This window comes from Sminthopsis crassicaudata, chromosome 4 (assembly GCF_048593235.1).
Source record: "Sminthopsis crassicaudata isolate SCR6 chromosome 4, ASM4859323v1, whole genome shotgun sequence".
Taxonomy (NCBI): domain Eukaryota; kingdom Metazoa; phylum Chordata; class Mammalia; order Dasyuromorphia; family Dasyuridae; genus Sminthopsis; species Sminthopsis crassicaudata.
The window spans coordinates 75,556,899-75,583,585 of NC_133620.1; the positions used below are offsets into that span (position 1 = coordinate 75,556,899).

Here is a 26,687-nt window from a genome sequence, read left to right on the forward strand (position 1 = left end):
ATCTCTTTAAAAAAAAAAAATCAACCAACAAGGGTATCAGGTTTTCCATTCTAGTATATGATAGGCTAGTACACAAACTATTTCCAGTTTTTATTACTATTAAATGAGTTTTGCATTTTTATGACACAGATTCAGTATACAATTTCTCTGTAGGAAAATTAGGATAAAAGAATTATTAAAAGGCTCCTCTATCTTTGTGTTAGATGGAATCACCAAAAAATGCTCTTTTGTTATATGTAAAAAGAAAACAAAGGAAGTAATGATTAAAGATCAGATATTTTAATTTTTCAAATGGTACTTTAGACATGAGGAAAGAACATAATTAATAATGTGTCATATAGTTAAATATAGTCTTATGATGCAATAAACCTCTTCCCCAAATTAGTCCCCTGAAGTATACATATTTGATAGATAATCTTAATTTGGTGGGTTTTAGGACACTTGTTCCGATTCATATGAATTACTCCTCCCCTCATCTCAAGCATGTTCTCAGACAAGAGAGAATCTTACCTCTTTGTCGGTTAAACTGACGACCCCGGACCCCTGTTCTTAAAGTCTGAGGCTGAAGCCTAACTCGTCTGAAAGGCTTAGGTTGACTACTGCTAGTATCTGAGAAGAAAAGATAGCTTAATTGTCCCTGAAGCAAAAGATAACTGCACAAAGAAATAAAACTACAAACAGAAGTCTTTTAGATTTAATGTTTTTAAAACTATTTAATCATGTAATATGTTGAATTTTTAAATACAGAAATAAAACCTCAGAATGAATATTTTTTTCTTTGACTTAAATATCATCTGGCCAACTGAATGACATTTTAATTTCATATTATTAAAAAAAAAATCCCTCAAAGAGAGTGAATTATTATCTAAACAATTGTTAAGAATTATTGCTGCCATTTCTCTTGAGTCAAAATAATTTTGTCTAGAAAACCACTACATATTTATGCTTCACTTGTTTTTTGTTTAAATTTTAATCTTAAATGACTAGATTCCTTTAAGTGAATATTTTATAAAGGAGAATCAGATTTTCTTAATTATTTTAATAAAAATTTAAAAATCATTACTATGAACTTTACATATTGCATAGGGATAGCAACAAACACTTTGAAGGTTACTTCATATTTATATTTCTTAAGGAAAAAATCTTTAAGGGAAGATGGGACATCAGAACAGAAAATTTCAGATTTACTACACACAATACAAACTAGGACAGTACGTAGGAAGAAATATACTTTGGGTGCTGCTAAAAAATTATACTGATTTCCAAAGGGAGGGCTACTTTTCGTGACTTGTCTGTGAAGAAACATATATATTTATGTGTGTATGAGAAAGTGTCATTGTTGGAAGTTGAGACATATGAATTGAAGCCCTACATCTGACACTTTAGTAGTTTTGTGACAAGGATAAAAAAAAAGTCACTTTATTTTTAAGTGTCTGTTTTCTCATCTGTGAAATGGGATTATTTCCCACACTTTAGCTGTGAAGCTAAAAATGAGAAAATACATGGGATTATATTTTACAAACTGTAAATATCATAATTTGTATGTAATATGTAAGTCATAAATATCAGCAATTATCAGGATCTACTATGATATTACAATAGTAGTACCCGTATTTAATCCCTTATTTTTTGCAATTGACTGAGAAAATTCTAGAAGGCACCATTATAAAACTTGACAGTTTTTTTTTCTTCTTCTAATGTTGGACAATTTTAACAAGGAGTGAGTTTAGTGTCACAGAAAAACAGACATGGGGGCAGGGGGGAGTGTTATAATTGCCTTTGGGACCAATACAATAATCCAAGGGATTAATATATTATATCAAAAACTGAAACAAACCTATCTTAAAACTAGGAAATAATTTTCAAGCTTTAGAATAATATAGATTACATTTATATAAATTCTAGTAACATAAAATGCTGTGCATATTTCACTAACCTTTAAAACAAAGTACACAGATTATCATTTTACAGATCCAGGCATGAAAGCTCTGAAGAATTAAGCCATAAGTTCACAAAAACAAGTAGAAGAGCTGAGATGTAAATTCATTTTTACTTATTTCCAAGTTCTTCAATTGTTTATACCCTTTCAGATTTTAAAAAAATAAAAAACCTTCAAAAATGTGAAGGCAAATTTTAAAATCATTCAAAGGAATGAATGATGTAATGATTTATTATTTCTTGATTCATTCATCCTTTCAGCTGAAGCATGTTATTCCTATCCAAAAACCAGAAAACCTTTGCAAGTGACTTCAAAATGAAGATGATGTTCCTCTATTTAATGGTGAACATTTACATATATGTGCAAACATCTACCTATATAGATAAGCACATACAAAAATAAGTAAACCTATGATAAACAATGTAGATGTATTAAAAAGTATCTACCTCAACCATTTACTAATTGTGTAATCGTGGATAAATTAGTGTATTTAATTTCACAGAATATAGTGAAGAAAATAGTCTGAAAGTCCCAAAGCACAATATATATAAATATGCGTTGTTAGGCTCCACCTCTGTTTTAGTTAAAAGTTACAGAATATTACCTGCAGAGGAACTGGACGGAGGATCTTGGCTAGTAGAAGGAAGATCAGACTCATCAGATGCTTGAACAGGCTCTTCCTCCTGCTGGCTATCAATTTCTAGGCCAGCTTCTGAACTAATTCTAATGGGGGGGAGGGGGGACAAAAAAAAAAAAGAAATCCATTAAGAACAACAAAAGTGGTTCTGGTAGTAAGCTGATAAGAAATTATAGCTTATAAATATCACACAAAGGCATATATCTTTCTCAAGCACACAGAAAGACCTCTTTGCTAGATGATTATTAAGGCCTTTCATTCTGAATTTTGTGATGTTTATAATGGATATTCATGTATAAAACTGATAAATCCTTAAGGAAACTTCTATAGAGTTAATTTCAATAATAACAAAAATGGAATAGTTTAACAAAGTGGATGGAGTACAGTTCTGTGTTTGAAACTATACTGATTGCATAATGGGGGGGGGCAGTTAATCAGCAGATAGGCCTATTTTTTTTTATCTAGAAAGATTTCCTAATCTTTGATTATATCCTTTATTTTAATTTTCCTTTTCTCTGAAACCACATGTACTTCAAAGGTAAGGATTCTGAAAAACATAAAAAGCTGGCTTACTTAGCAGGACCAATACTTTATGTAACATTTTAGTGTTCTTTCAAGTATTTATAGACATTTGTGAAAGAGCTGACTATATATAGTTTGTGGATTATCCAAGACCTCTTACTTCTCTTTCCTTGGTCTTTTTTGGCAATTTGAATGATCTTTTGCACCTTCCACAAAGAAATGAAAGACCTTTAAATATTCTGTGGTGAATTAAATTCCTGGGAAATAGGTCTTGATGAAGATTTTCTTATTCAAAAATGCGATTTTTACATAACTCATTAATTTTTTTTTATTATTCATTAACACAAATGAATAAAAGCTGGTTATAACTTTAATTTCATATGATTTTTTGAGCTCATAAGTTAGTACCAGTAGCAATTTTCTAAGCCAGCCTACAAAACCATTTTGCAGATAATATAAAAGCTATTTTAAAATCTGAATTTACTGTTTTCCCCCATTATGTATCATACAAAGAAATTTAGAGAATTTATTATTTCAGAATTGAAGTATATACAACAAACCATTCTTAGTCATTTTTTTCATGTTTTTTGTTATGTGTGCGACAAAATACCAAGTAGTGATTCCCCTCATTATTAGCTTGGATAGTTGAGATTTGCCCTTACTAATTTATATACTTCAATTCTGAAATAATAAATTCTTATTGAAAAAATTCAGTTATGAATACATTTCATCCCACTATTTTTTACTCTACTAACAATTTCTTAGGTTTACAGATACACTTCCCACAAACTAGAATATATTTCATTACTCTAAATAATTAGGATATATTCTGAATACCAAAAAAAGCATTATCCACCAAATAAACATAGTACCCTTCAGGTTCTGTCTCCACAAATACTTCGTCTCCATCATCACCTGTCCCTGTTTCTGCAGTTGTGGACAAACTGCCGGTGGATGTTGTCACCATTGGAACAGACTGAGATGCATGCTCAGAAGCATCAGCAGTAGTACTTTCAGTAAATACAGTCACTTTGAAAAGACAGGAAAAACAATGTAGTTTTAAAACTCTTCAGCAACACAATATTTAGTAAGAAATTAGTGAGGTCAGACAACAGAATTTCCATTTTTGCAACATATTTGTTATACACAATTAAACAAACTATTAAATGCAGGCATCTGGTATCACATTTTACAGACTGATGCTTACCTGGAGCTGCAACTTGTAGAGGAGTAGTAGGAACACTCCGGCCACCAGATTCTTCTTCATGTGCTAAGAAGAGGGGAGTTTCATACATACCTAAACCTAAAGACAATTGTATTAAAGACCTCATTATATGCCCATGAGGGGGAAAAATGGCTTCTGATTACCATTTAAGATGAAAACTTAATTTATCACTGGATAAGCCTGTTGAAATATTTAGTTTGATCATTTTTAATTGGCAGATCAAATGGAAACCATTTATCTTTGGAAACATTTAAAGTTCTAAATAATAGAAGAAACTTAATATGCTATCAAAATTAAAGCATAAGAACTTAAATATGAATATTGCTTTAGCAATACTACTATTAATCCTAAAGTTTCTTTGTTTTAGGGCTTAACTTTTCTTATTTTATTTATTTATTTTTAACTTTTCTTATACTTGTCATAAACTGTCATTTTAAAAAATGTATTTTCTCAGCACTAAAGTAAAAACTCAAATTAGTTAAATATGTAAACATCTACACACAAGAAAAGACATTGTGCTTGCTACTATATAATCCTAACTTCTTATCCATTCAATAAATATTAAATACATATCAAGTATAAGGCAAATAAATAATTAAGATATAGTCCTTTCTCTAAAATTTATAGTTTAGTTGACAAACAAGACACATAAAAAGGTACCAATACAGAGTAATATATGTGAAGCCAAGGAGAGCTTCCAACAAAAACTAACCTAATGTCTTAATCATTAATACATTAGTGATACAATCATGACACACAACTCTTTCAACAAGTTCTACTGATTGAACTCTCTCATTATTTCAGGTGATTTAAAGGCTTATTTACCTCCTTGAGATGCAAGCTGACCAAGATCTGAATGGCTAGAACTTGTTTGTGGCATATCTTCAGGGGGACCAAATCGAAATCTGGGAACACCAGCAACCTGGGGCGAACTAGAAAATAATTTTCTAGCTGAAACTTTGCAAAATCCAACCTATGGTTTCTTTTGTCAGAAACCAGATTACTTTAAAATATTATGTTAAAGAGAGGGAACAGATTTAGGAAAAAAAAAATGACAGTTTAAGAAACAATTACATTTCAGAATAAGACTGAAGCTAAAAAAAAAAGAAAAAAAAATTAATGAACACATTATTCCAAATAGGCATTACATACTGAAGACTATTTATTTGAAAGCCACAAATAGATATTTTAATCATGTTAACATTAAAATTAGTCTGTATGTCTTGAAATGTACCCATTGATGTTGAAGAGAAACTGAGAAGCTAGATAATAAGAACGTATGGTAAGATTCTTTTCCAGAATTCAGAAATAATATGTACAAAGAACTAAAAATATATCTCAATTTTTTGTCAAATTGACAAATATCTAAATTTCTTATATCTAAATATCTAAAATTTTTATAATGCTTGTTGGACAATTTGACAAGAAACAAATAGGGAAGAGGAAAACAAAAAAATTATTCATATAATGAATGACTCACTGAATTGCTTCTGCAAATCCATCTGTACGATGTGGTACCACAAGAGTTGGTGTACTTGGCACAGTTCGGTCCTCATCATCAAAAAAGTGCTGCTGCTAAAGCAAAGACTAAAATTAAAGGCTACACAAGAATATGGTATTAGAACAAAGTGTACACATAGTAGGTAATTGAGGAACATATAAAACTGACAATTTTTATCTTCTGTGAGATCTGAACTGCTACAAATCCCTGAAGTTTTAACTTAATGAAACTGATAAACTATGTCCATCAAAAAAGAGATCATGGAATTGACAACCATTAGTAAAGCTAGTCTTTGTAATCTAGTTGGGAGGTTCTGACATTATTTAAACCCATTATCTCTATATTTTAGAAGAACTTAAAACTTCTCTCACTACTAAGCATTATGCTAGGTGCTGAACACTCAAAACAAATGAATCAGTTCCTGCTCACAAGATTACACTATACTACAAATAGTTACCAAGTTTATACAAAGTAGCTTTATGGGGTACAAAGGAATACTAACAATTTAAGGAGTCAAGAAAGATCTCTCATAGAATACAACCACTGAAGGGAGCCTAGGGGTTTCCAGTGGAAGAATAAAGGAGGTACAGCATTCTAAGAGTAAGGGTGGAGTGGAAGCGAGATGGTCCAGAGAAGAAAGGAGGACGTATTGCTCATAGGTACCTTGTACATAGGCATGGAAATAAAGTATTGTATAAAGGGAACAATAAGGTGGCCAATTTAGTTCGATTATAAAATATGGGGGCAGGTGGAAGAGAGAGGTGATGTGTCATGTTATCTTAGTAAAGAGGTTGAAGTCAGCTTGTGAAGGTATTATATGCCAAGCAGAGAAGTTTGGATCCTAGAGGCAAGAGGAAAAAGGGAATGACATGGTCAGACTTGTGCATCAGAAATGTACAATCAGAAAATGTGGCAGCTGGGGAGAGGATAAAGGGAGAAAGAATATTAGAAGGTACTGGCAAGAGATAATGACGGCCGGAATGAGGGTAGACATCATGGTATAGGCAGAATGAGGGGGATAGATATGTGAAAGTAACATGGAAATAGAATTTATGAGGATTTTAATTTAATGCTGGAAATTTTTAGGAGCAAAAGCCAATGAACAAGGATACTGCTCCCTAAGGAAGCAATTTTATTTTGCTACATTTTGCCTTTAAAAACAAACAAACAAACAAACAAAAAAACAACAACAACACAGGATTGCTATTTTAAAGTTAAGTTATCTTTACAAACCAGTGTTGGAAATGCTTTTAATCACAACAATATTTTCTTAAGCAGTTATTTCTTACCATGCCACCTATGCCAGGAGTTAGCTGAAGTCCTCGTCCAACTGATTGTCTTCGTGTCATTTGAATTCTCTGTGTGGTAAATAAGAGGATGATATTTTCTAAGGGATTTAACTAAAACCAAACAAAACAGTAAATAATAAAAGCAGCTGACTAGCTAATCAATGAATTACCTGAAGCATAATTTAAAAATAATTCTTTAATCATACTAGCAGCCATATAATGATCTAAATCTTGCATTAAAAAAAATGCCATTAATTCGGACTAAGGGTAGAGAAAGCAAATATACATGACAGAGTGTATAATATTTTTTTAAATGAAGCTTTCTTTTCAAATGCACATACTAAGTAAATAAAATGTTCCAAAAAGAAAAATAAGGCTTCTTTTTTTTTTTTTTTTTTTTACTAAGAGACAAGTAACGAATATTTTCTATAATTAAGCTAAGATTAAGAGGCTTATTCTTTTTTTCCTATTTAAAAGTGTTATCCACTGTGCTATGTAGTCCCAGACCTTCATATTTTATGATTCTAAATAAATTCTAACTTCCAGAGAAATTGGTAAGTTCTCTATAGTAAATTTCCACGGTTCATATATCCTCCAGTCAAGTATTAGCATAATTTTTGTCCGGGATGATGTCATTTTGAACACCCACACACGCACACATCTCTCTCTACACATACATATGCAGAACTAATACACATCATGGGGTATTAAGTTGGCATAGAGGTTCACCTTTAAACTCTTGTTGCTGCTATTGAAAATTAGTTACTAAAGCTTAGAAATGCCTACACCTACTACTGATAAATCATATCTACACATATCTCTAGAAAATTACAAATATGAGTTCATGGATACAAAAAAAAAATACATGGGCAAAAACAACAAAATAGTCATCTTTGAGGGGAAAAAAAGGAACTAAGACAAATAATTTCTTTTCTTTCACTCAGAAAATTTAGCTAGGTGTGAGACTAAACTTCATTTGAAATTCAACATAATTGGTGCAGTTAGGTGGCGCAGTGAATAGAGCATCAGCCTTGAAGTCAGAAGAACCTAAGTTCAAATCTTAATACTTCCTAGCTGTGTGACCCTGGACAAGTCATGTAACCCCAATTGCCTCAGCAAACAAACAAACCCCAAATAGTCAAAATTTTGCTTTTAACAATGGAAACAATGACCATTTTTTTTTGGTCACTCATGATTACAATAATTCCAAATTACATTCACTAGTCCTTTGGCTTACCATTTATAAAAGCTAGCAAGTAAAATTGCTAGCATATCTGAGGAAAAAGAAATCCAAGAGCAAGCAGTTGTTTGGATAATTTTAAAATATATTCAACACTAGTAAATGGAAGATTATCTAAAAGAAATAAAATTAGAAATAGGAAAAGCTCGTATAATTTCTGTAAGAGAGATTCTTTGAAATATATATCCAATTTTAGTACCTGGACTGGTGGTCCCAACTCCTGAGGAGGTGCATGGATAGTTAGTCGTGGGGGAAGTGGATGAGGTGGTCTTCGGGGTGACTGAGGTGCCCGAGGACCCTGTCTTTCAGATGCTGATGATGGTTGTTGTTCTCTAGAATTCTCATGGGGCAAAGATGATTCTGTAAGAGAAGTTCCTTCACCTTTAGAGGAAAAAAATAAAATTATCACCACTGGTTGAACTCACATTTTGGATTAAATATTCCTGTTAGCACTGTTTTCAATGGTGCATAAGTAGTAAGATGCAATTCAGAAAATCTGAGAGCAATTAGATTATCCTTGAAAACAACAAAACTCATTATATGATGATCAATTCTGATGGATGTGGCTCTCTTCAACAATGATTCAGACCACTTCCAAGGTTTTTGTGATGAAGAGAGCAATCTACAGTCAGAGACAGAACTGTGAGAGCTGAGTATAGTTCACAACATAACATTCTCACTCTTTTTGTCATTGTTTGCTGCATTTTATTTTCTTTTCCCCTTTCTGGTTTGATTTGATTTTTCTTGTGCAGCAAGATAACTGTATAAATATATATGCACATATTGGATTTAACATATATTTCTACCATGTTTAATATATATTGGACTACTTGCCATCTAGGGGAGGGGTTGGGGAAATCACAAGATTTTGCAAGGGTTAATGTTGAAGAATCATCCATGCATATGTTTAGAAAAATAAAAAAGCTTTAAGAAAAAAAGAAAACAATGAAATCATAGGCATAGCTTCTACTTTAAACACTTTAAAGACTGATCTGTAATTTTATTGCTTTATCCTACATTGATATAGTCTGTAATGCCTCTACAACTCAGAAGGTCTTTAAGAGTTTCTTGGCCATAAAATCCTGCACCCTGTAAAAAATCCAGCAATGAGCTTCTCCAAGCTTAAGTTAGATTGGTCCTTAGTACAAAGAAAAGATAGTTTGGCTGTGTCCACACATGAAGCTTTCCTGGATTGGAAAGATCTGCCCTGTCAGTGTTTATAGTGTGCAACCCTGAATAGCAAAGATCACTTCCATGCCATAATGGAGCATTAGAATAACATTTTAGGGGAGACTTTCTCTTAGGGCAAAAGTTATTATACTTTACATATTGTCGTTACTTGTTTGGTTTCTTCAGGTAGTATAAAGATGGAAATTCCCTGTTATGGAAGTTGGAACAGGGTTTTACACTGAGTGGATCAGTGTTTGAAAGATTCTGACAATCAATTATGAAAAGTATAAATGAATCTTAAAATGAAAATAACATTCTCTAAACCTTGGTTTTCTCATTTGTAAAATGAGGGAATTACAACAGATGGCTTCTGAGGCCCCTTCCAGCTATAAATCTGCGATATTGTAATAAAAATTACAAAATCACAATTTTAGACATCGTTCCAAGTATGTAGCTTTGCTATTTCTTTAGAAGCTTAGACTGACCTCTGCTGGTTGTAGAAGACAAAAGAGAAATTAATGGCAATATCTTCCTTGTTGCTGTTTTATTAGAAGTTCTAAAACAAATCTACTTAAAAACATAAGTAATAATACTTTCTTGCATTTACAGATAGACTTATAGTTTTCAAGATTTCACATATTTTCAGTTGACCGTAGAAACCTAACCTATGAGGTAAAGATCTTATCATTTCCAAATTTATAAGGAAACACAAACACTATTCCAATTTTAACCAGCTAAATATTAAGAAATGATACAAGAATTTATGCCTATGGAATTTGAATTTAGTTAACAAAGATGTTAATTATCTTTCAAGTTTTAACCTAAATTATGATTGGAAAAAATTTCAGCTTTACAAAAATGAATGATATACTTTGAAACAAGTCTATAGTAAATAAAAGCTCTTAATTTTGCTTTAAAAAAAAAAAACCCAAAAAACAAGTGAAATATAATTCTCATGCAAACAAAATCCATATCTAATCTTACCACCATTTTGAGAATCTGCAGCTCTCTGGCTAATTTCACCTCCTGTACTTTCTTCTGTTTCAGTACCTGGATCAGTACCATCACCACCCTGAACATAAAACCACTCTGATGACTTGGTACAAATGAATAGCATTTAATATTACAATGTACAATACATTATGTAGAATGAAAAAGGAACCTACTAATAAATGGAATAATAAGTAATTATAGGCAGTAACACAGTGATGATATCTAATTTCAGATAAAGGTGGCAATTTAAGACATTTCTACAGATACATTCTTATAATGCAAAAAAAAAAAAAAAGGAATATAATAGAAAGAACATTTTATTAGGAGTTAAATAAACACTTGCTGAATTTAACTACTGTTAAGTTACTATCCATGTCTGGCCCTTTTATAAAATCAGAGCTGAAGCAATGATCTACAAGGTATTTTTGAGCTCTAAAATTTTATACTTTTAAGTTCCTTATTTTGTGACACATTTGCCAAATTTTCAGAAATATAAAAATAGCTATTCATCCAAATATCTAAAAAAATCTCAAGAAAAAGTTATCAATTAAGCAACAACTTTAAATCTGATTTAAAAACAGCAGATAACATTTATATTGCATTCTGTAGTTTACAGAATGCTTTAAAGCACTCACTGAATAAACTGCATAAATCTTGCCAAGAGTTGTTAAAAATAATTATACCAAGGGCAGCTAGGTAGTACAGATAGAGCACCAGACCTAAATTCAGGAGGACCCAAGTTCAAATCTGGTCTAAATGTGTGATCCTGGGCAACATTTGCCCCAGTTGTCTCAGAAAAAAAAAAAAAAAAAAAGTTAAAAATGGTTATCTTGTGTATATTTCTTCACCTATAAAATGGGGAGGACTATGTAGTCCCTAGATCTAGGATTTGATCATTTGATCTTCAGAATACTCTATGAAGTAAGATTTTATATAGATGCTATTTCTTTAAAGCTCATCTTTAATGCCATCTGCCATTTGGTCTCATGATTATTTGCTAATAACCCACTGATTCCATGTTCAACATTTCTTTCATGATACCAGGAAGTTTCAGCAAGTTTAACTTAATGACAATCTCCAAGTAGGTCCCCAAATAATATTTAATTTAGTTCACAGCTAAAGAATATAAAATTGAATGATTCACTAAAAATACTGTTATTTCCATAAAACTTTGAAGAATGTCAATATTCATGAACATTTTTTTAATAAACTGAATCATCCCTGTAGTCTGGCTTAGAGCAAGATCAAACAAAAATGTTTTTATTTGTATGGATACTCTTGCACCTTATTCAGAGGGTTACCTTTCCATACTATCAGAGATGATCATGAGTTCCTGCAGTCAAAAAATTCAACTTCTGATGGCCAATTTTTGGGTGATGGGTTTCTGTGAATTTTAAACTAGACTTCCAAGAATGATAAAAAATTTCTTGTTAGGCTTGCAATTTATGCCTTTTTAGCTTGGTAGGAGCTGCCAGAATTGGAATTTAAGAAGTCAAGATAACTTCTAAGAACATGAGGAGAATATGGCTTTACTGGAAGACACCAAAAATAGTGGATGAAATGCATTGGAGTACATTAAATTGCTTGTTTTGAATATTCATGACAATTTTTGCATTATTGGTAATAATTTATTCAAGAGAAAACACAGGATAATAACTTCTCTTAAAGCAGTCATCTTAAAAAAGAGAAAATATTGGGGGGGAAAAATAAATATTGGTTAAGATTGTTTTACCTCAGCATCATCAGCTTCATAGCCATCATTGCCATCTGCACTACCAGTGCCTTCATTACTATCTTCACCTTCATCTCCCATTCCTGTATCTTCATCATCATCGTCATCGTCATCATCATCATCCTCCTCATAGTCCTATTAGAAAAAATTCAAAGTTGCAAATAAAAAAATGTTTAGGCAAGTAACCTGAGGTGCAGAATAAGTGCTAATCAGAAGAATGAATTACTGAAACTGTAGTATACTATTAAATTCAGCTATAACATTCTTAAATTGCAGAAAATGCAACAGTATTAGAGCTCAAAATGAAACCGATATCCTTTAGGCCACACTATGACAAATACCTTCGGAACAATAAATGCTAAGGACCTACAAGTCCTTAGGTGTTCCATTAAAGAAATAATACTAGATCAGTGTAATGGCAAATGCCGTATAGTCTACATACTTACTGCTAATAATAAACTGCCGTTTTTGTCAACTTGGATGCCTCTAGTTCAGGAACTATAAAAGATTGCCAGTTTCTTTTTCTTTTCTTTGTTTTTGTTTTGCTGAGGCAATTGGGGTTAAGTGAATTGCCCAGGATCGCACAGCTAGGATGTGTTAAGTGTCTGAGACCAGATTTGAAATCAGGTCCTCCTGATTTACGGGGCTGGTGAACTATTCACCATGCCACCTAGCTGCCTCATGGCTGCTAGTTTTGTCTTCACCACAATCTGCCCCTAAGTATCAGACTTGAGCTCCTCTGCTATTTCTAAAAGGCTATTTCTAAATAACATTTTGGAAAACAAAACAAAACAAAACAAAACAAAATTCCTCATGCTAAGAAGCATCATGTAATTCCTCTCTCCTCCTACATGAAAGCATAGGAAGGTCCTACACTGTCAAGCCAATTTTTCTTTTAAGAGTAGCAAAGCAAGATTTCCTTTCAGTCTTTTTCTTCAAAGGCTTTAAATGATAGGACGTCTCTACAGTAGGTCAGTCTAATTACATAAGCAATGGGTCCTTGAGAAAACTGCAGGGCTTGAATATCTTCAACTTGTGTAATAATTTGTCAAAAATACTAAGTTGTATTAAGTTCAGGGCAAATATCTAAGGATCCTCAAGTCAGGAAAAAAATATTAAAACCTAACACTAAAAAAACAATTTTATCTTACTGAACTATATATTATAAAATACAAAGACCAACAATTCAGAAAAGGAGAAAAAATACTTAACCGAGTCTGGGGACTCAGAATAGAATTTTATACTATGCCATCAAGACTAAAAAGGGCCTGTGATTATCAGCTAACTCCATATTACAGTTACCTCTTGTTCACCATCATTTTCATCATCATCATCGTCTTCATCATCACTGTCTATCACAATGACATCATCTCCTTTGGACTGGGCATCCTGGCAAGAGATTGAAGTCTGTTGATCTGACTGTAGAGGTCCAAGTTCTATTTGAAGGGATTGAGAAGTTTCTTCACTGTCTTCCATAGGTGTATAATCTCCCTGAGTGACTCCCTTAAAAAACAAATAATTAAATACTCTGACTTAAAAGCGACTTTTAGGTTGCACTTAGCCAAAAGAAGAATTAATAGTATTTAAATTTTTAAAAATGCATCATTTAAATGCCTTAACTTATTGGTATACATAGCTCTCAAAATGAGCCATTATGTATATTGGCTTATGTTTACCATGAAATAAATCACAAAACTTTAATGATCTTCTTAAAACTACATATTAGTCTTTAAAAGAATATTAAAAACTGAAACTTCTTTATAAGATATTTCATCCATTAAATAGTAGCAAATGAAAAAAAATTCTGTAACTAAAAAATTTTCTTTAAAAAAAAAAAAAAAAAAAAAAAAAAAAAGAGAGACTATTTTCTGGCATGAAATATTCCATAATAGCCGCTTCAATGTACCATTAACTAGCTCCATTCAAAAAAAAAAAAAAAAAAAAAAAAAAAAAAATCAATTCTCTGATCCATAGGTTTGGCTTAAATTCAATACACCAGAAACAGAAATGTTTACTGATAGTGGACAAGATACAAAGTTGAAGGACAGGTCAAAATGCCCTTGTGAATTATTTCAAAACCAACAGCAGATTTTGCTACGCCTAAGAAAAATTACTTTCATATTAAGCATAAAATGTAACATAATGGAAATTCACATATTATATCCATTATTTTTACTTCTTCTGGTTCTGATGCTATTTGAAACAAATAATTCACCACTATTTATTCATTTGAAGGTTTAACTTGCCATATCCACTAAAAAGGAAAAATAAAGAGTTGGCAAGTACATCTCCCTACTTCAAATTTAGCTAAATGAAGCAATAAAGTTATCTGGGCTACAAATTTAGTTAAAAATTAACTTGGGAACATTATCACCTAAAAATCATAGTTTTTTTTTTTTTTTTTTTTTTTTTTTACAAATAGAAGTTTTTACAAGTCTTTTTTGAACAATGTTTTATGAAAGCAAAAGAAAACTAAAAAAGCAAAAGAACAGTAGTGCCACATGATTGTTAAACTGGATGCTAACAAAATGCTCGATAACAAACCTTTTTTCCTTCATCAGTTCCTTGCCACTAAAATTAAAGCCATCTAGTATTTTTGGGCAAGTTTTGGAAATAAATATGATTGCAAAAATCTCATCTCAAATGAAAAGGAAAATTGTAAGCAATGAATTAAAAAAAAATTTCCCAGATATTTACATCTGTTAAAAACAAACAAACAAACAAACTGATTCAAAGTCATTTGTTACTTTATTGCTTAAACTTATTTGTACTTCACTTACTTCTCCAATAGAATCTTGTGAATCCTGATTTACAAGGGGCTCAACCTCCCCATCAGTGCTCTCTTCTGCTGTAACTTCTTCCTGAATTATCACATATATAAAATGAAAATTGTTTTACCTACATTAATCCTTAAGGTATTCGATGAAGAAAAAGGTCTTAAGAGTCTTAAAATCTAACACATATATTTAAGCAATATACCACTATGCTAAAACTATCAAATATAATCAGAAAAAGATTATAGTGATACAAAGGAAGATTATAATTCAGATTTTAAAAAGGTCAAACATCTAGATTCTTATTAGTAATATCACTAGTAATCTAGGGGAAAAAAAAAGTATAGTATTATAGTGATTACAGAATTGTAAATAAAAGACCTAAAGAGGAATCTATTATCTCTTTTATATCCTTTACTACAGGTTCCTAAGCTTTTTTGAGCAAGAGACCTTTTTGGTAGTTTGTTGGACTTGTTGTACCCTTTTCATAGTATTTTTAAATGTGCAAAATAAAATATAAAAAAATCATAGTTTTTCCTCTTCTTCCTATCTTGCTCCTAAGCTATTCATGGACTTTTTAGGCTTGGATATAAATTGCCCTATATTTATTAGATAAATATATAAATGTACATTCTTCTGTATATACCTGTTTTTGAAAAAAGGTACTTAAAATAAACAACATTGTTATATTTCTTTGGTGTATGCAAATCAAAGCTTATTGTCAGTACTATTAACGGCAAAAGAAAACATGCTACAGGAACAAAATTTAGGAATCTTGGGCATATGGGGCTAAAAAACCCTCTTCATTATATTTATATGTAGAAGGCAGTTCATTATCACAGGAAAAATAAAAGGCCCAAATCTATTTTACTTATGACACATTGCAAATTTATTTGATGTACCCAATCTTTTTTATAATGAATATGGTTCATAATCACCAATTAATTAACTCAAGTGATATTTCTTATATAGAGATTTTTCTTATCATTTAATTTATTTTTACACCTATAAGAATTAAATTAAAATTAAATTGGGTCAATTTATTTACCCCTAATAGCTAAAAATATCAGCAAACATTAGAAAGAACACATTATTTTGCTACATACCTCAGGTCCTACAGGGGGTATGCTCTTCAATTTCTTTGAGAGAGGCATATCTATTGTTTCATCAGAGACTTGTTCTGATGCCTCTGTGGTGCTATCATCTTCCTCTTCACGTGCACGTTTAGGCAAAGATGAACTTGGAGTAGCTGAAACTTTGAAATTAAATCATAGTAATATAAGAATAAATTATAACAGTAAAACAGAACATATACAATTTTTCTTGACCCTTAATTAACTTTTGTCCCTTGACCAAATCTCTTAAAATCCATGATGCTCTCAGGAAACCTTGTCATTAGGAATTAACTCATCAGTTTGGCAATTTCATTACATCAGTACCCTCAGCACCCTTGGTCTCTCTGTTTAGAGGAAAGAATAAAGAACTCATCTCCAAAGCTACACTTAAAGAGGGCTCCCAAGTAGTCATTTTATTTCCTTCCAGTTTGTATTCCTTGAGACTGGACTCTAACATGCTTCTTCCTGGCCCCATGCCCTTTCTATACATTAAATTGTTTTGAAGATCTTTTTTTTTTTTTTTCCCACTAGCGCTCAGTACAGTGCCTGGCACAAAAAAGGTGCTTTAAAAAATATTTATTGACTAAGACACCATAAAGATTTTCTTAGTTATATTTTAAATATACCATTAACAAAGACCTAAGATTATAAAATCCCATTGCCAAGATTTTTGTTGGTTGTCCATACAAATAGAAACTGTGTGTTATTATAGTATAAAACTTTTAGCTAACAGAACTAACTAAACATTCGTCATACATAATGTGGTTCACTATTCTTAATTTAGTTTATATATTGCTGGTATTTATGATCTGTAAAATATTAAGATGAATTTTTATTATAAATAGATGAGAGGTTATTTTGGGTTATGAAACCTACCCTTCCACTGATTACATCTGTAGCATAAATATTTGAAAAGAACTGGCCCTTTGATCTGGTCATGAATTAAAAAAAAAAAAAAAAAGTATTCAGGTCTTGCAATTATGGCACTTAGATAGCATAGTGAATAATGATGAATTTGGAGTCGGGTAGACTCTAGTTCAAACTTTTCTTTGGACATTTATTAGGTGCATAAACCTGGACATATCACTTAGCTTCTCTTAGGCTTTAGTTTCTTTATTTGCAAAATAACAACTACAACAACAGTGGTATCTAGCTCCCAGGATTGCTGTGAAGATGAAACAATATTTGTGAAGTATTTTACCTACTACTCTCATGTTTGCAAACTTTATCATTACTACAAAAGCAGAAATGAGAAGACTTCATGACTGATTAGTATCAGAGTTCATATACAGTGATGTCCAGTATCATGATGCATGGATTGGATGGAGCAAGCTCCTATTCTATCTCCCTGATCCAAAAATCTTTTTTTTTCCCTCCTTCAAAATAGAGGTACAAATTACTAGAAAAGATTTTTGTGAACTTAACAGCAAAGTTCTACAAGTGGGCTAAAAACTATGAAATACTCTTATCATCTTCTGCACAAACTAAGTAAATTTTCAAGAATATATTCAAGGAATTTGAGATAAGACCTCAAAAAAATTAAAAAGGAAATGCTTAAGTAAGATATAGTAATCCAATATAATTGCAGCTCAATGTTTCCAAACATAATATAAAAATTTCTCTGACAAGGGAGATTTTATTCAGTTTTGAATGAAATCCCAAAATTAACTACACGTTAAAGTATTAGTAATCTAAGGAAATCATCTTTATCACAGTGGGGGTTTTGGGGATGTGTTTACTGCTATATTAAGTATAACTTTAATTTAGAAAACTCAACTTACCTGTACCAAACACTGATGTTGAAGTGGAAGGTCTTTCAATTGGTGAACTTTGTACAACTTCTACAATGCTCGGGGAAAGTTCTTGGTTAGCAGGCTCAATTTGAGGATGGCTTTGTTGAGTGGGCTGCACAAAGGCTGTAGCCTGTGTTTGTTGCTGAACAGTTAAAATAGGTTGAGAAATAGAGGGTTGGACATTGGGACTGGTAGAACGAACAGACCCACTTGTGCTTCCGAAAACTGGAACATGATCCACAGGTCCTTCTGACTGCATAGCTGAAAGACCAAGGACTAAATTTTAATTGGAGGGGAGGAGGGGAAGAAAGGAACTTTTCTACTGTTTAGACATTTTCAAACACTTTAAATTTGTAAACTTTTTAGGAAGGCATGGCAAATAAGACACTATTAGTAATAATACTTAGTATAGGAACTTCCATCTTTCAGATATTTTCCAAAATGTATTAGCATCGTATTGTGTGTAGTTAAATGTGTTTGCTAATAATAAATTCAAATGTAATCTTCAGCAAGTTGAAAGTCCATGCAGTAGCACAAATAACAACTGTATAGTGCTTTACAATAAAATACTTCCTTACAATAATCGGGAGTACAAATATATAAACTCATTTTAAAGAGATTCTGATATGCTAAGATATCTTGTCTGAGGGTACTGTAGTAGAACTTAGGTCTCAAATCCAGGTTTTTCTTATTTTAAATGCCTTCTTTCACTTTAACATGCTACTTCTCAAATAAGCAAGTGTAAAAATAGAAATTAATTTAATTTGTCTGACATGTTAAAGGTATTTCTTCCATTTCCTCTTTAAAACGATTTAGTTTGCTTTATTAAAAAAGAAAACACAACTTTTTTTTTTACTATTATAGGGAGCTTAAGTGCAATGAGAAGTTTCCTCCAAGTCATTACTAAACAGGTGAATCACTTAGTGGAGATAATACAAAAACAAGAAAGCAGCAATTAAATACCAAATCATTTACCTATTGGTCTACTTACCTTCCTGAGATTCCACCTGTGTTGTGGGCATCACTGTAGCTGTTGGAGTAGTGGTTGGATTTGTAACTGTTGCAGGTGTAACCATAGGTCGGATACTAGCTCTTGGTGTTGACTTATTCCCAGCTATGGCAGCAGCTGTCACTTTGCTTGGAGTAGATACAACAGGAGTTGGCTTGATATTGGCTGTTGGTGGATCTGATGTACTAGCACTAAAGACAACAGATATTTTAAAAATTAGCTTTTGTCAATTAAAAATCAAACAAACTGTAGTTTTTTTTCTATTTCATATACAGCACTGAGGAATATATAGCATGATTTTTAATGCTATTTAAAAAATAATAGTATTACCCAAATTTTTTGAGTGGGAAAAAAATAGGTTCTCATTAAGTTACATAACACCAGGCACCCTAAAAAAACAAAACAAAACAATGCTTCAATGCCAATCGGCTTTAATCCTCAATGTTTTGAACATCCTTTTCTAAACAAAGATATTTTAGGGAAAAAAATTAAAAGAATCCCATTTTGCAAATTTTCCATATGACAAAGAGAAAAAATGTAAGAATCATAGTCAATATGAAATTAATGGGAAATGGAAAACCTGAGATTTATATAAGTATTAGATATACAAAAAGCAGAATGAAATTGAGCCTTCTGAAATAAGTGCTAAGAAATCTCAACCTTTTTCTATTGACTCAGGAACCATTGTATCCAAGATTGGAAATGGGGAAAGGGAGAGAATAAACAGAAGAATTTTTAAACTCATTCAAGAACTAAGAAAATAAAGTTCAATTATGTTCTTTTAACAAAAATTTTAAGTCAAAACAGCACAGGGCAGCTAAGTGGCCTAGTATACTGGTCCTAGAATCAGGAAGACCTGAATGGCTTTTTGCTTGCTAGTGTTACACATATCAGATCTCTTCTATTTTATTCATTGTTGTTATTGCCACCTATTAAGATGACTAGCAGCCCATCTTTGTTGAAAAAAGGGTAAGAAAGTACAAGCTACTAGAACTTTGGTACAGAAATCTTAATGCCCAAGAATTTCTCTTCCTGATGCAATAGGAATAAGATTAACAATGAAAACAAAAAAACCAAGAACTTGGGACACAGCAGGCAAGCCACTCAAAGTATATGTCAGGAAAAAACAAAACAAAAATTTTCTTTAAAAAGAGGCACAGTATAACATTCTTCCTGAAACTTCCTAGATTTCTAGGCAATGAAGAAGTCATCTAGATTATGAAAATAATTTAGAAATAGAAAAATAAACTCACATTCCTCTTTCACCTGAAGCTGGAGTTGTTTTGAGGGTGATCTGTCTTTGTTGTTCAGGTACCTATTAAAATACAAGTTTGTGGAATAAGTAATCCCTCTAAAATACCCAAAACCAAACAAACAAACAAAAAAAAACCCAGCCCTACTGCCCAAAGCTCTAAAAACTACTACTGGTAATTTTTAAGAACAGTTATATACAAATTGTTCAGTTTTAAAAGAGTAAATTAACAGAGTGACAGTAAATAAGATGGGGAAAAAAAATCATGGAGATTTTCATTTAAAAAAAAATCATTTATCGGAGTTCATTACAAGGAACTGTAATATGCAATTTACTATGAAAGGGGAATACAAATTTCTTAAGGAAGTAATAATCTATAACACGGGAGGATTTGTAACATACAGCTAAATGTAGACGAAAAATATAACAAATAACAGTTCATAGGGAAACAGCATTTTATTGTTTACTTATGATCCTTATAACCTTATAAGAGGCTTATGAGATAGGTAGTCCTAAAGTATTATTAACCCTAATTTAAGGATGGAGGGTTTAAGACAGTGGTCCTAAAACTTTTTAAATAGGGGGCCAGTTCACTGTCCCTCAGATTGTTGGAGGACTGGACTATAGTAAAAAACAAAAACTCACACTCTGTCTCTGCCCCTTAGCCCATTTGGCATAACCTGATGAGCTGCATCTGGCCCGCAAGTGGTAGTTTGAGAACCCCTGGTTTAAGAGATTTATCTATGGTCACATATTAATAATGGTGCTAGAATCAAAATCAGGATCTTATTTACTACTAAATATAGTCTCTTTCCCACTACACCATGATACAAAAAAAAAGAGGACTAAAAAGTGTTATAAGATTAAATGCAAAGAAAATAACTGAGTTACCAATTACCTTGCTAGTGGTTTCTTGAGGCTCATCTCTTTGCTCAAGATGTCTTTCTTGCTGTTCCCTGAGTTCTCGTTCCAAGCGGCTAATTCGACCTTCATACTGTGATTTAAGAGCAGTCATACGGACATCCAGCTCATCCTTCTGCTGATCTAATGCACCATTTCTTTGTTTAAGCTCTTCATTTTCTTTAGTTAGCTGATCTTTGACACCTGAACAAGCAATAATACCATGTTATAATTTTCATAGAAATGAAGGATAGAAATGAAGAACATTAAAGTGATTGGCAGAATTCAATTAGGAAGTTTGGTGATACAATGGATAAAGCAGTATGCCTGGAACCAAAAAGACTTGGGTTTGAATATGACTTCAGATAATTAATAACTCAGTGAGACTGAGCAAATTATTTCTGCCTTAATTTCTTCATCTACACAAAAGGGATAAAAATAGCACCTGCCCTACCAAGGTTGTTGGGAGGATTAAATGAGATGATATTGTAAAGTATTTTGTAAACCATAAAATACTACCTATTACTACTACTAGACAAAAATGGCAATCCTTTTTCATAAGCCAAAAAAACTCAAGTTTTCAATGAATCTATCTACCTAGCTACTTATTTATTTATATCTGCTATGACCTATCTTTTTGACAAACTATCTCACCATTCTTGTGGAAAAGATGAAGGAATTGACTAGATAACATAAAAGATGAAGGAATGATGGCTTCATCATAATGGAAAGAGCTGTCTAGCAGTACAGGATGGCCAATGGCAAATGCACTTTGTAAATGGTGAGATTAAGACATATATTTAAATTCTTGCCATCCCCTATCCAACAGTACCTTCACAAGTGAGGATCACATAACTAGCTTATCATTTAAAAACCTAAATTTCTCTGAGCCCAAATCTTCAGATATTAATACAACATTTATTTAGCAAGTACGACGTGTGAAGCACTATCAATTCTGTACATGTGACATTCTAATTAAGTTTTTGCAAGTGGGGATAGTTAAAAAAAATCACTTTATCTTCTATTTCCTCATCTCTAATTGCCACTTCAAATATCTAAGCTGTATACTGGCAAAATGTGCATAGATCTTTGCTGTGATTATTATAAATTTCAAGCTTCAATAAATATAGGGATATCTTTACCAGCTAAATGTGCCAGTTTTGCTTTGGCTGCAACAAGAGCTTTTCTTGTTTTGTCTTCCTTTTCAGTCATATGTTGTCGCAGCTGCTCCTCCTGTGTAGTTCTGTCTTGGAGATCCTGATGAAGACGTGACAGTTCAGACTGAAGTTGTGTTATCTGCTCCTGAAGACTTCTAGCTTCAGCCTCTTTTTCAGATACTGTCTAAGGGAAGAAAAAAAGAACCTTAAATAAAAATAGCTAGCCAGAGAAAAGTAAGATGAATTGTCAAACAAAATTACCAAACTTTAATAGAGAATTATAAATCTTATATTCAATACAAACTAATTATTTAAAATAAATGTGTCAATGCACCAAGTAAATGATAGTTTGGTGTAAAAGTCTATCTGTATATAAAATAATGCAAGTAATTATACAAATACACTGTTATGTAGTGGAGTACACTGAGCGAAAGAGAATTGGATCTGGAGGCAACCAATCCCAGACCAACCTCACCTTTGTGACTTTGAGCAAGGAATTATTTTCCTTTTCAAGGCCTCAGTTTCCTTATTTGTAAAATGAAAAGGCTGAACTAGATGCTCCTTAAAGGGTTTCATTTAATCTAAAATTTAACAATTCTATAATATTTCACTACCTTGTGAAATAAGACAACAAAAATTGAGATAAATTACTCTCTCCACTGTACTCATAACCACATACTCCTTATAGTGTCAGGCAGAATTGGGACTATAGCTCCAATTCATTGTTCTCTCAAACTTACCTTCTGAAGGTTCTCGATTTGATTTTCTAGAGATTTCGTTTTTATTTCAGCTTGATTCAGAGTTTCTTTGAGCTCTTGCACTTCATGGACAGATACTTGTTGTTCCAATAGTTCTCCAGAAGACTGAGAAGTCTCCATTACCTAAGATTATGACATTATTTATTAAATGTCAGCAGTAAACAGAATACAGTACATGGTATAGGGAATATGTCTATGCTTCTTTTTTTTTTTCCCCTGAGGCAATTGGGGTTAAGTGACTTGCCCAGGGTCACACAGCTGGGAAGTGGGAAGTGTCTGAGGCCACATTTGAACTCAGGTCCTCCTGACTTCAGGGCCGGTGCTCTATCCACTTGATGCCATATAACTGCCCCATGTCTATGCTTCTTGACCTTGAGGTTTAAAAACAAAGTCTCAGAAGCAATTCAGATTAAAAAAAAAAAAAAAGTAATGAGAGGCATACCCAGATTATGTTCTTGTTTCATAAGGTTGCAGATATAAAACTCCCCATCCATAATAGGCAATTTCCCAGCTTCTAGTGTAAGGAAAAGGATGGAATCAGCAGGTTACTCCAGAGACAATTAATTCTGAGGAGTAGATCCCCGCCTAGACATCCTGGAAGCAATTCTTCCATGGGGAAAGGGGGTATGGGGACAGTCTTTGTATGTAGAAGGCAAGGAGATAGGATAGAGATTCGAGGGGAAGAAATTAAGGACACAAAGTTAAACACCATTAAACACAGAGTGAAATTGTCTGCATGGATGCTGCCATCATGCTTCAGTTGGTGTGAGCTCCTGGGTGAGATCAGAGTTCAATTAAGGGTTTGGCAAATCCTATTACAGTCATGGAAGTCAGTATCTCTTTTTTTGTTGTGGTTTTGTAATCTCAAGGATTTTATTGCCTTTTGGTAGCTAGGTATAGCTAGGTCCAAATTGATGACATAGCTGTGCTGATACAAACCAGACATATGTCATACACCAGAAAAAGCAAAATTCAGGCTAGGTAAACTGAACCCAAAAGAGAAAGCATGGAGTTTATCAAGTCTAAGGTCAATGGAACACTGTAGCAATCCAGAAGGAGCTGCTGACTATAGTCTATAAGGCCTGATATATTACTGGACTGGTTTAGGATGCTTTCAAGATCCAGGAAGGGTCCCACCAGCCCAAAGCCCTTCCTCCATGGGGAGGAAAACCTGTGGGAGGAACTTATGAACACACCCAAGTAGCAATAGGGCTCAATATTCCCAGCTCCAGGCACTCTTTGCCTTTATTTCCTATAAATAATTGGTGAGCCTTTCCAGGCAAAACGTTAGCCCCCATCCCTGTCCAGCCATCAAGAGACTAGAGTAGCTCCCTAAGCCAGCCAAAGCCCAGAATTTAAAACTGACTAATCTATGTATTTCAATCAGTAATACATAAAAGCTATAGAGGAATAATTATGGCAAACTGTTCTCAGATTCAGTTTCATGGTTTTTTTTAAAAATAACTGAAGCTTTACCTTATCATGTTGTGCTTTAAGCTCTTCATACTGAGTCTTATATCTTCTTCCAATTTTCTTGACTTGAGTAATAGTTTTGACTTTTTCTTGTATATCGGCTACTTTGGCTTCTAAGTCTTTCTGGAGAGTTTCCTTTTCAGTTCTCATTTTATTTAATTCTTCCCTTAGGTTTTGAATTAAATTTTGGCTAGTGGTCAAAGATGCATTTGACCTAAAAAAAGAAAGAAAGAAAGAAAGAAAGAAAGAAAGAAAGAAAGAAAGAAAGAAAGAAAGAAAGAAAGAAAGAAAGAAAGAAAGAAAGAAAGAAAGAAAAAAAGAGATAGAAAGAAAGAAAGAAAGAACAAAACTCATATATATCTTGTTGGGAAGATAAAAGCAGTGTTAAACAAGCTTATTTAAATTTTTCACATCTTTCTATTGCACAATTTTAGTCTAAGTTTAATAGTTAAAACATAAATGCCCTTTTAAAAATAATATGCTTTATCTGTAGCTCAAGGAACATTATAGTAAGTATATAACAGCAGTAATCATTAAGTATTATATAGTTTAGCTTACAAAAAGAGGGTATGATAGTAAAAGAAAACTTGAAGGCATAACATTGCTTAGCACTATACTGAAAATGATGAGGAAAGCCATAACACAGTGGAGATCTTACGCTTTTACTTTCTCTTTAGAAAGATGTATTGTTAGCAAAGAGTTCCTAGAGAATGAAGAGTTAGTGGAATGATTCAGTGTGAATTGCTTTCAAATAATAGGTTAAACTTAGAATTTCTTTCCACTATACCTTGCAATTTCTGCTTTAAGTCTTCCAGTTTCTTCAGTCAACTGTTGAATGCGTTTAGTATTTACTTCCTTCTCTGAAAGGAGCTTTCGACATTCTTCCAAATCTGGCTCTTTTTGCTGGCTTGCAAGATGCTGAAAAAGAACAAACCTCAAAATCATGGTCTATTTTTTTTTTTAACCAAGAAAAAGTCACTTTAATAAGTGTCTACTATGCGATATTAACACTTTATTTTCCTCAAAAAAAAAAAAAAAAAAAAATCAAAGTGTCCCTTCCCTGAAGCTTTTGTTTTAATGGGAAAGACATGATATACATATATGTAAAATTGAAATATATTTGAGATAATTTTGACAGAGGGACTAAGCAGCTGGGTGAGATCAGTAAAGGTCTGGGTTTTTTTTGTTTTTGCAAGGCAATTGAGACTAAGTGACTTGTCTAAGGACACGGAGCAAGTAAATGTCAAGTATTTGAGACCAGATGCGAACTTACATCTTCCTAGACTCCAGGCTCAGTGTTTTACCTACTGAGTCACTAAGCATATGACACAAAAGGGAATCAGAGTAATCCATGTGAAAGACTACATAGAAAATACTATGAAGAATGTATTACAGATGGGAAAGATTGGGAAAAGGAAAGCCAGTTGAGAGGGTATTACAATAGTTTTGAAAAGAAGAGATGAAAGCCTAAACTAGGCTAGAAAGAAAGAGGGAAGGATATAAGAAGACATTAGTAAATTGCTTTTGAGTGAGAGAAAGGGAAAGTCTCACTCCCAAAGTACTGAGCCTGACCCACCTTTATTGTTTAATGTCTTTGTAACCTTGGCCAAGTCAGGTAACTCTCTAAGGCCTGTTTCTAAATCAGTAAGATGAAGAAATAGAATTGGGTGATCTCTAAGATTATTATTAGTTTCAGATAGATAGCACTATATGATAGTGGGGAAAAAAAGGCATTAGAATTGGAATCAGAAATACAGTATGAGTGGCAACTCCATTAGATTGAGACTTTGAACACTCCTAATTTCCTCTATACCGCCATTGTCTGATTTATAAACTGGAAATAATTTCCTGATTTACCTACCTCAGGATGTGGGGAATCAAAGGAAACAAAATATGAAAAACTAAATATAAAGTACAAATATCATTCTATTCAGTACTCTCAAAAGAATTACATCATGCATCAGTTCTTAATCTCTTTATATCTGCCCAGTTAATCTATTTAACCTTGTATTTCCTGTACACAGTGCCTTGAACCTAATATGTGTGAAATTACTGTATTTCATGTACTGGGAAATATCAACACCATCTGGATTAAGAGCTGGAAGAAACAAGTGCAGGCTAAGTTTGAGAAGGAAAGGACTTGTTAATCTGACATATACATAAATCTTCATCATTATAAATAATGATATATGTGTGTGTGTGTATACA

General features: G+C 32.6%; 1 protein-coding gene across 2 annotated transcripts in view; it reads right to left on the minus strand.

Annotated features, from left to right (window-relative positions):
• The window catches only part of TPR (translocated promoter region, nuclear basket protein), a 60,712-nt gene that overhangs the window by 240 nt on the left and 33,785 nt on the right, over nucleotides 1-26,687 (minus strand). The window contains exons 31-51 of one of the 2 annotated variants that reach the window (XM_074308596.1): nucleotides 25,267-25,397; nucleotides 24,483-24,693; nucleotides 22,989-23,129; nucleotides 22,234-22,432; nucleotides 21,090-21,295; nucleotides 20,193-20,254; nucleotides 18,922-19,130; nucleotides 17,919-18,191; nucleotides 16,129-16,277; nucleotides 15,029-15,109; nucleotides 13,551-13,751; nucleotides 12,249-12,383; nucleotides 10,508-10,595; nucleotides 8,553-8,734; nucleotides 7,114-7,182; nucleotides 5,804-5,898; nucleotides 5,149-5,255; nucleotides 4,306-4,401; nucleotides 3,971-4,127; nucleotides 2,544-2,662; nucleotides 511-609 (exon numbers count right to left, since the gene is read on the minus strand). In XM_074308596.1, coding sequence (XP_074164697.1) covers nucleotides 511-609; nucleotides 2,544-2,662; nucleotides 3,971-4,127; nucleotides 4,306-4,401; nucleotides 5,149-5,255; nucleotides 5,804-5,898; nucleotides 7,114-7,182; nucleotides 8,553-8,734; nucleotides 10,508-10,595; nucleotides 12,249-12,383; nucleotides 13,551-13,751; nucleotides 15,029-15,109; nucleotides 16,129-16,277; nucleotides 17,919-18,191; nucleotides 18,922-19,130; nucleotides 20,193-20,254; nucleotides 21,090-21,295; nucleotides 22,234-22,432; nucleotides 22,989-23,129; nucleotides 24,483-24,693; nucleotides 25,267-25,397 — 3,010 coding nt within the window. The remainder of the gene's footprint in view (nucleotides 1-510; nucleotides 610-2,543; nucleotides 2,663-3,970; nucleotides 4,128-4,305; nucleotides 4,402-5,148; nucleotides 5,256-5,803; nucleotides 5,899-7,113; nucleotides 7,183-8,552; nucleotides 8,735-10,507; nucleotides 10,596-12,248; nucleotides 12,384-13,550; nucleotides 13,752-15,028; nucleotides 15,110-16,128; nucleotides 16,278-17,918; nucleotides 18,192-18,921; nucleotides 19,131-20,192; nucleotides 20,255-21,089; nucleotides 21,296-22,233; nucleotides 22,433-22,988; nucleotides 23,130-24,482; nucleotides 24,694-25,266; nucleotides 25,398-26,687) is intronic. The other variant, XM_074308595.1, reaches the window with a different exon arrangement.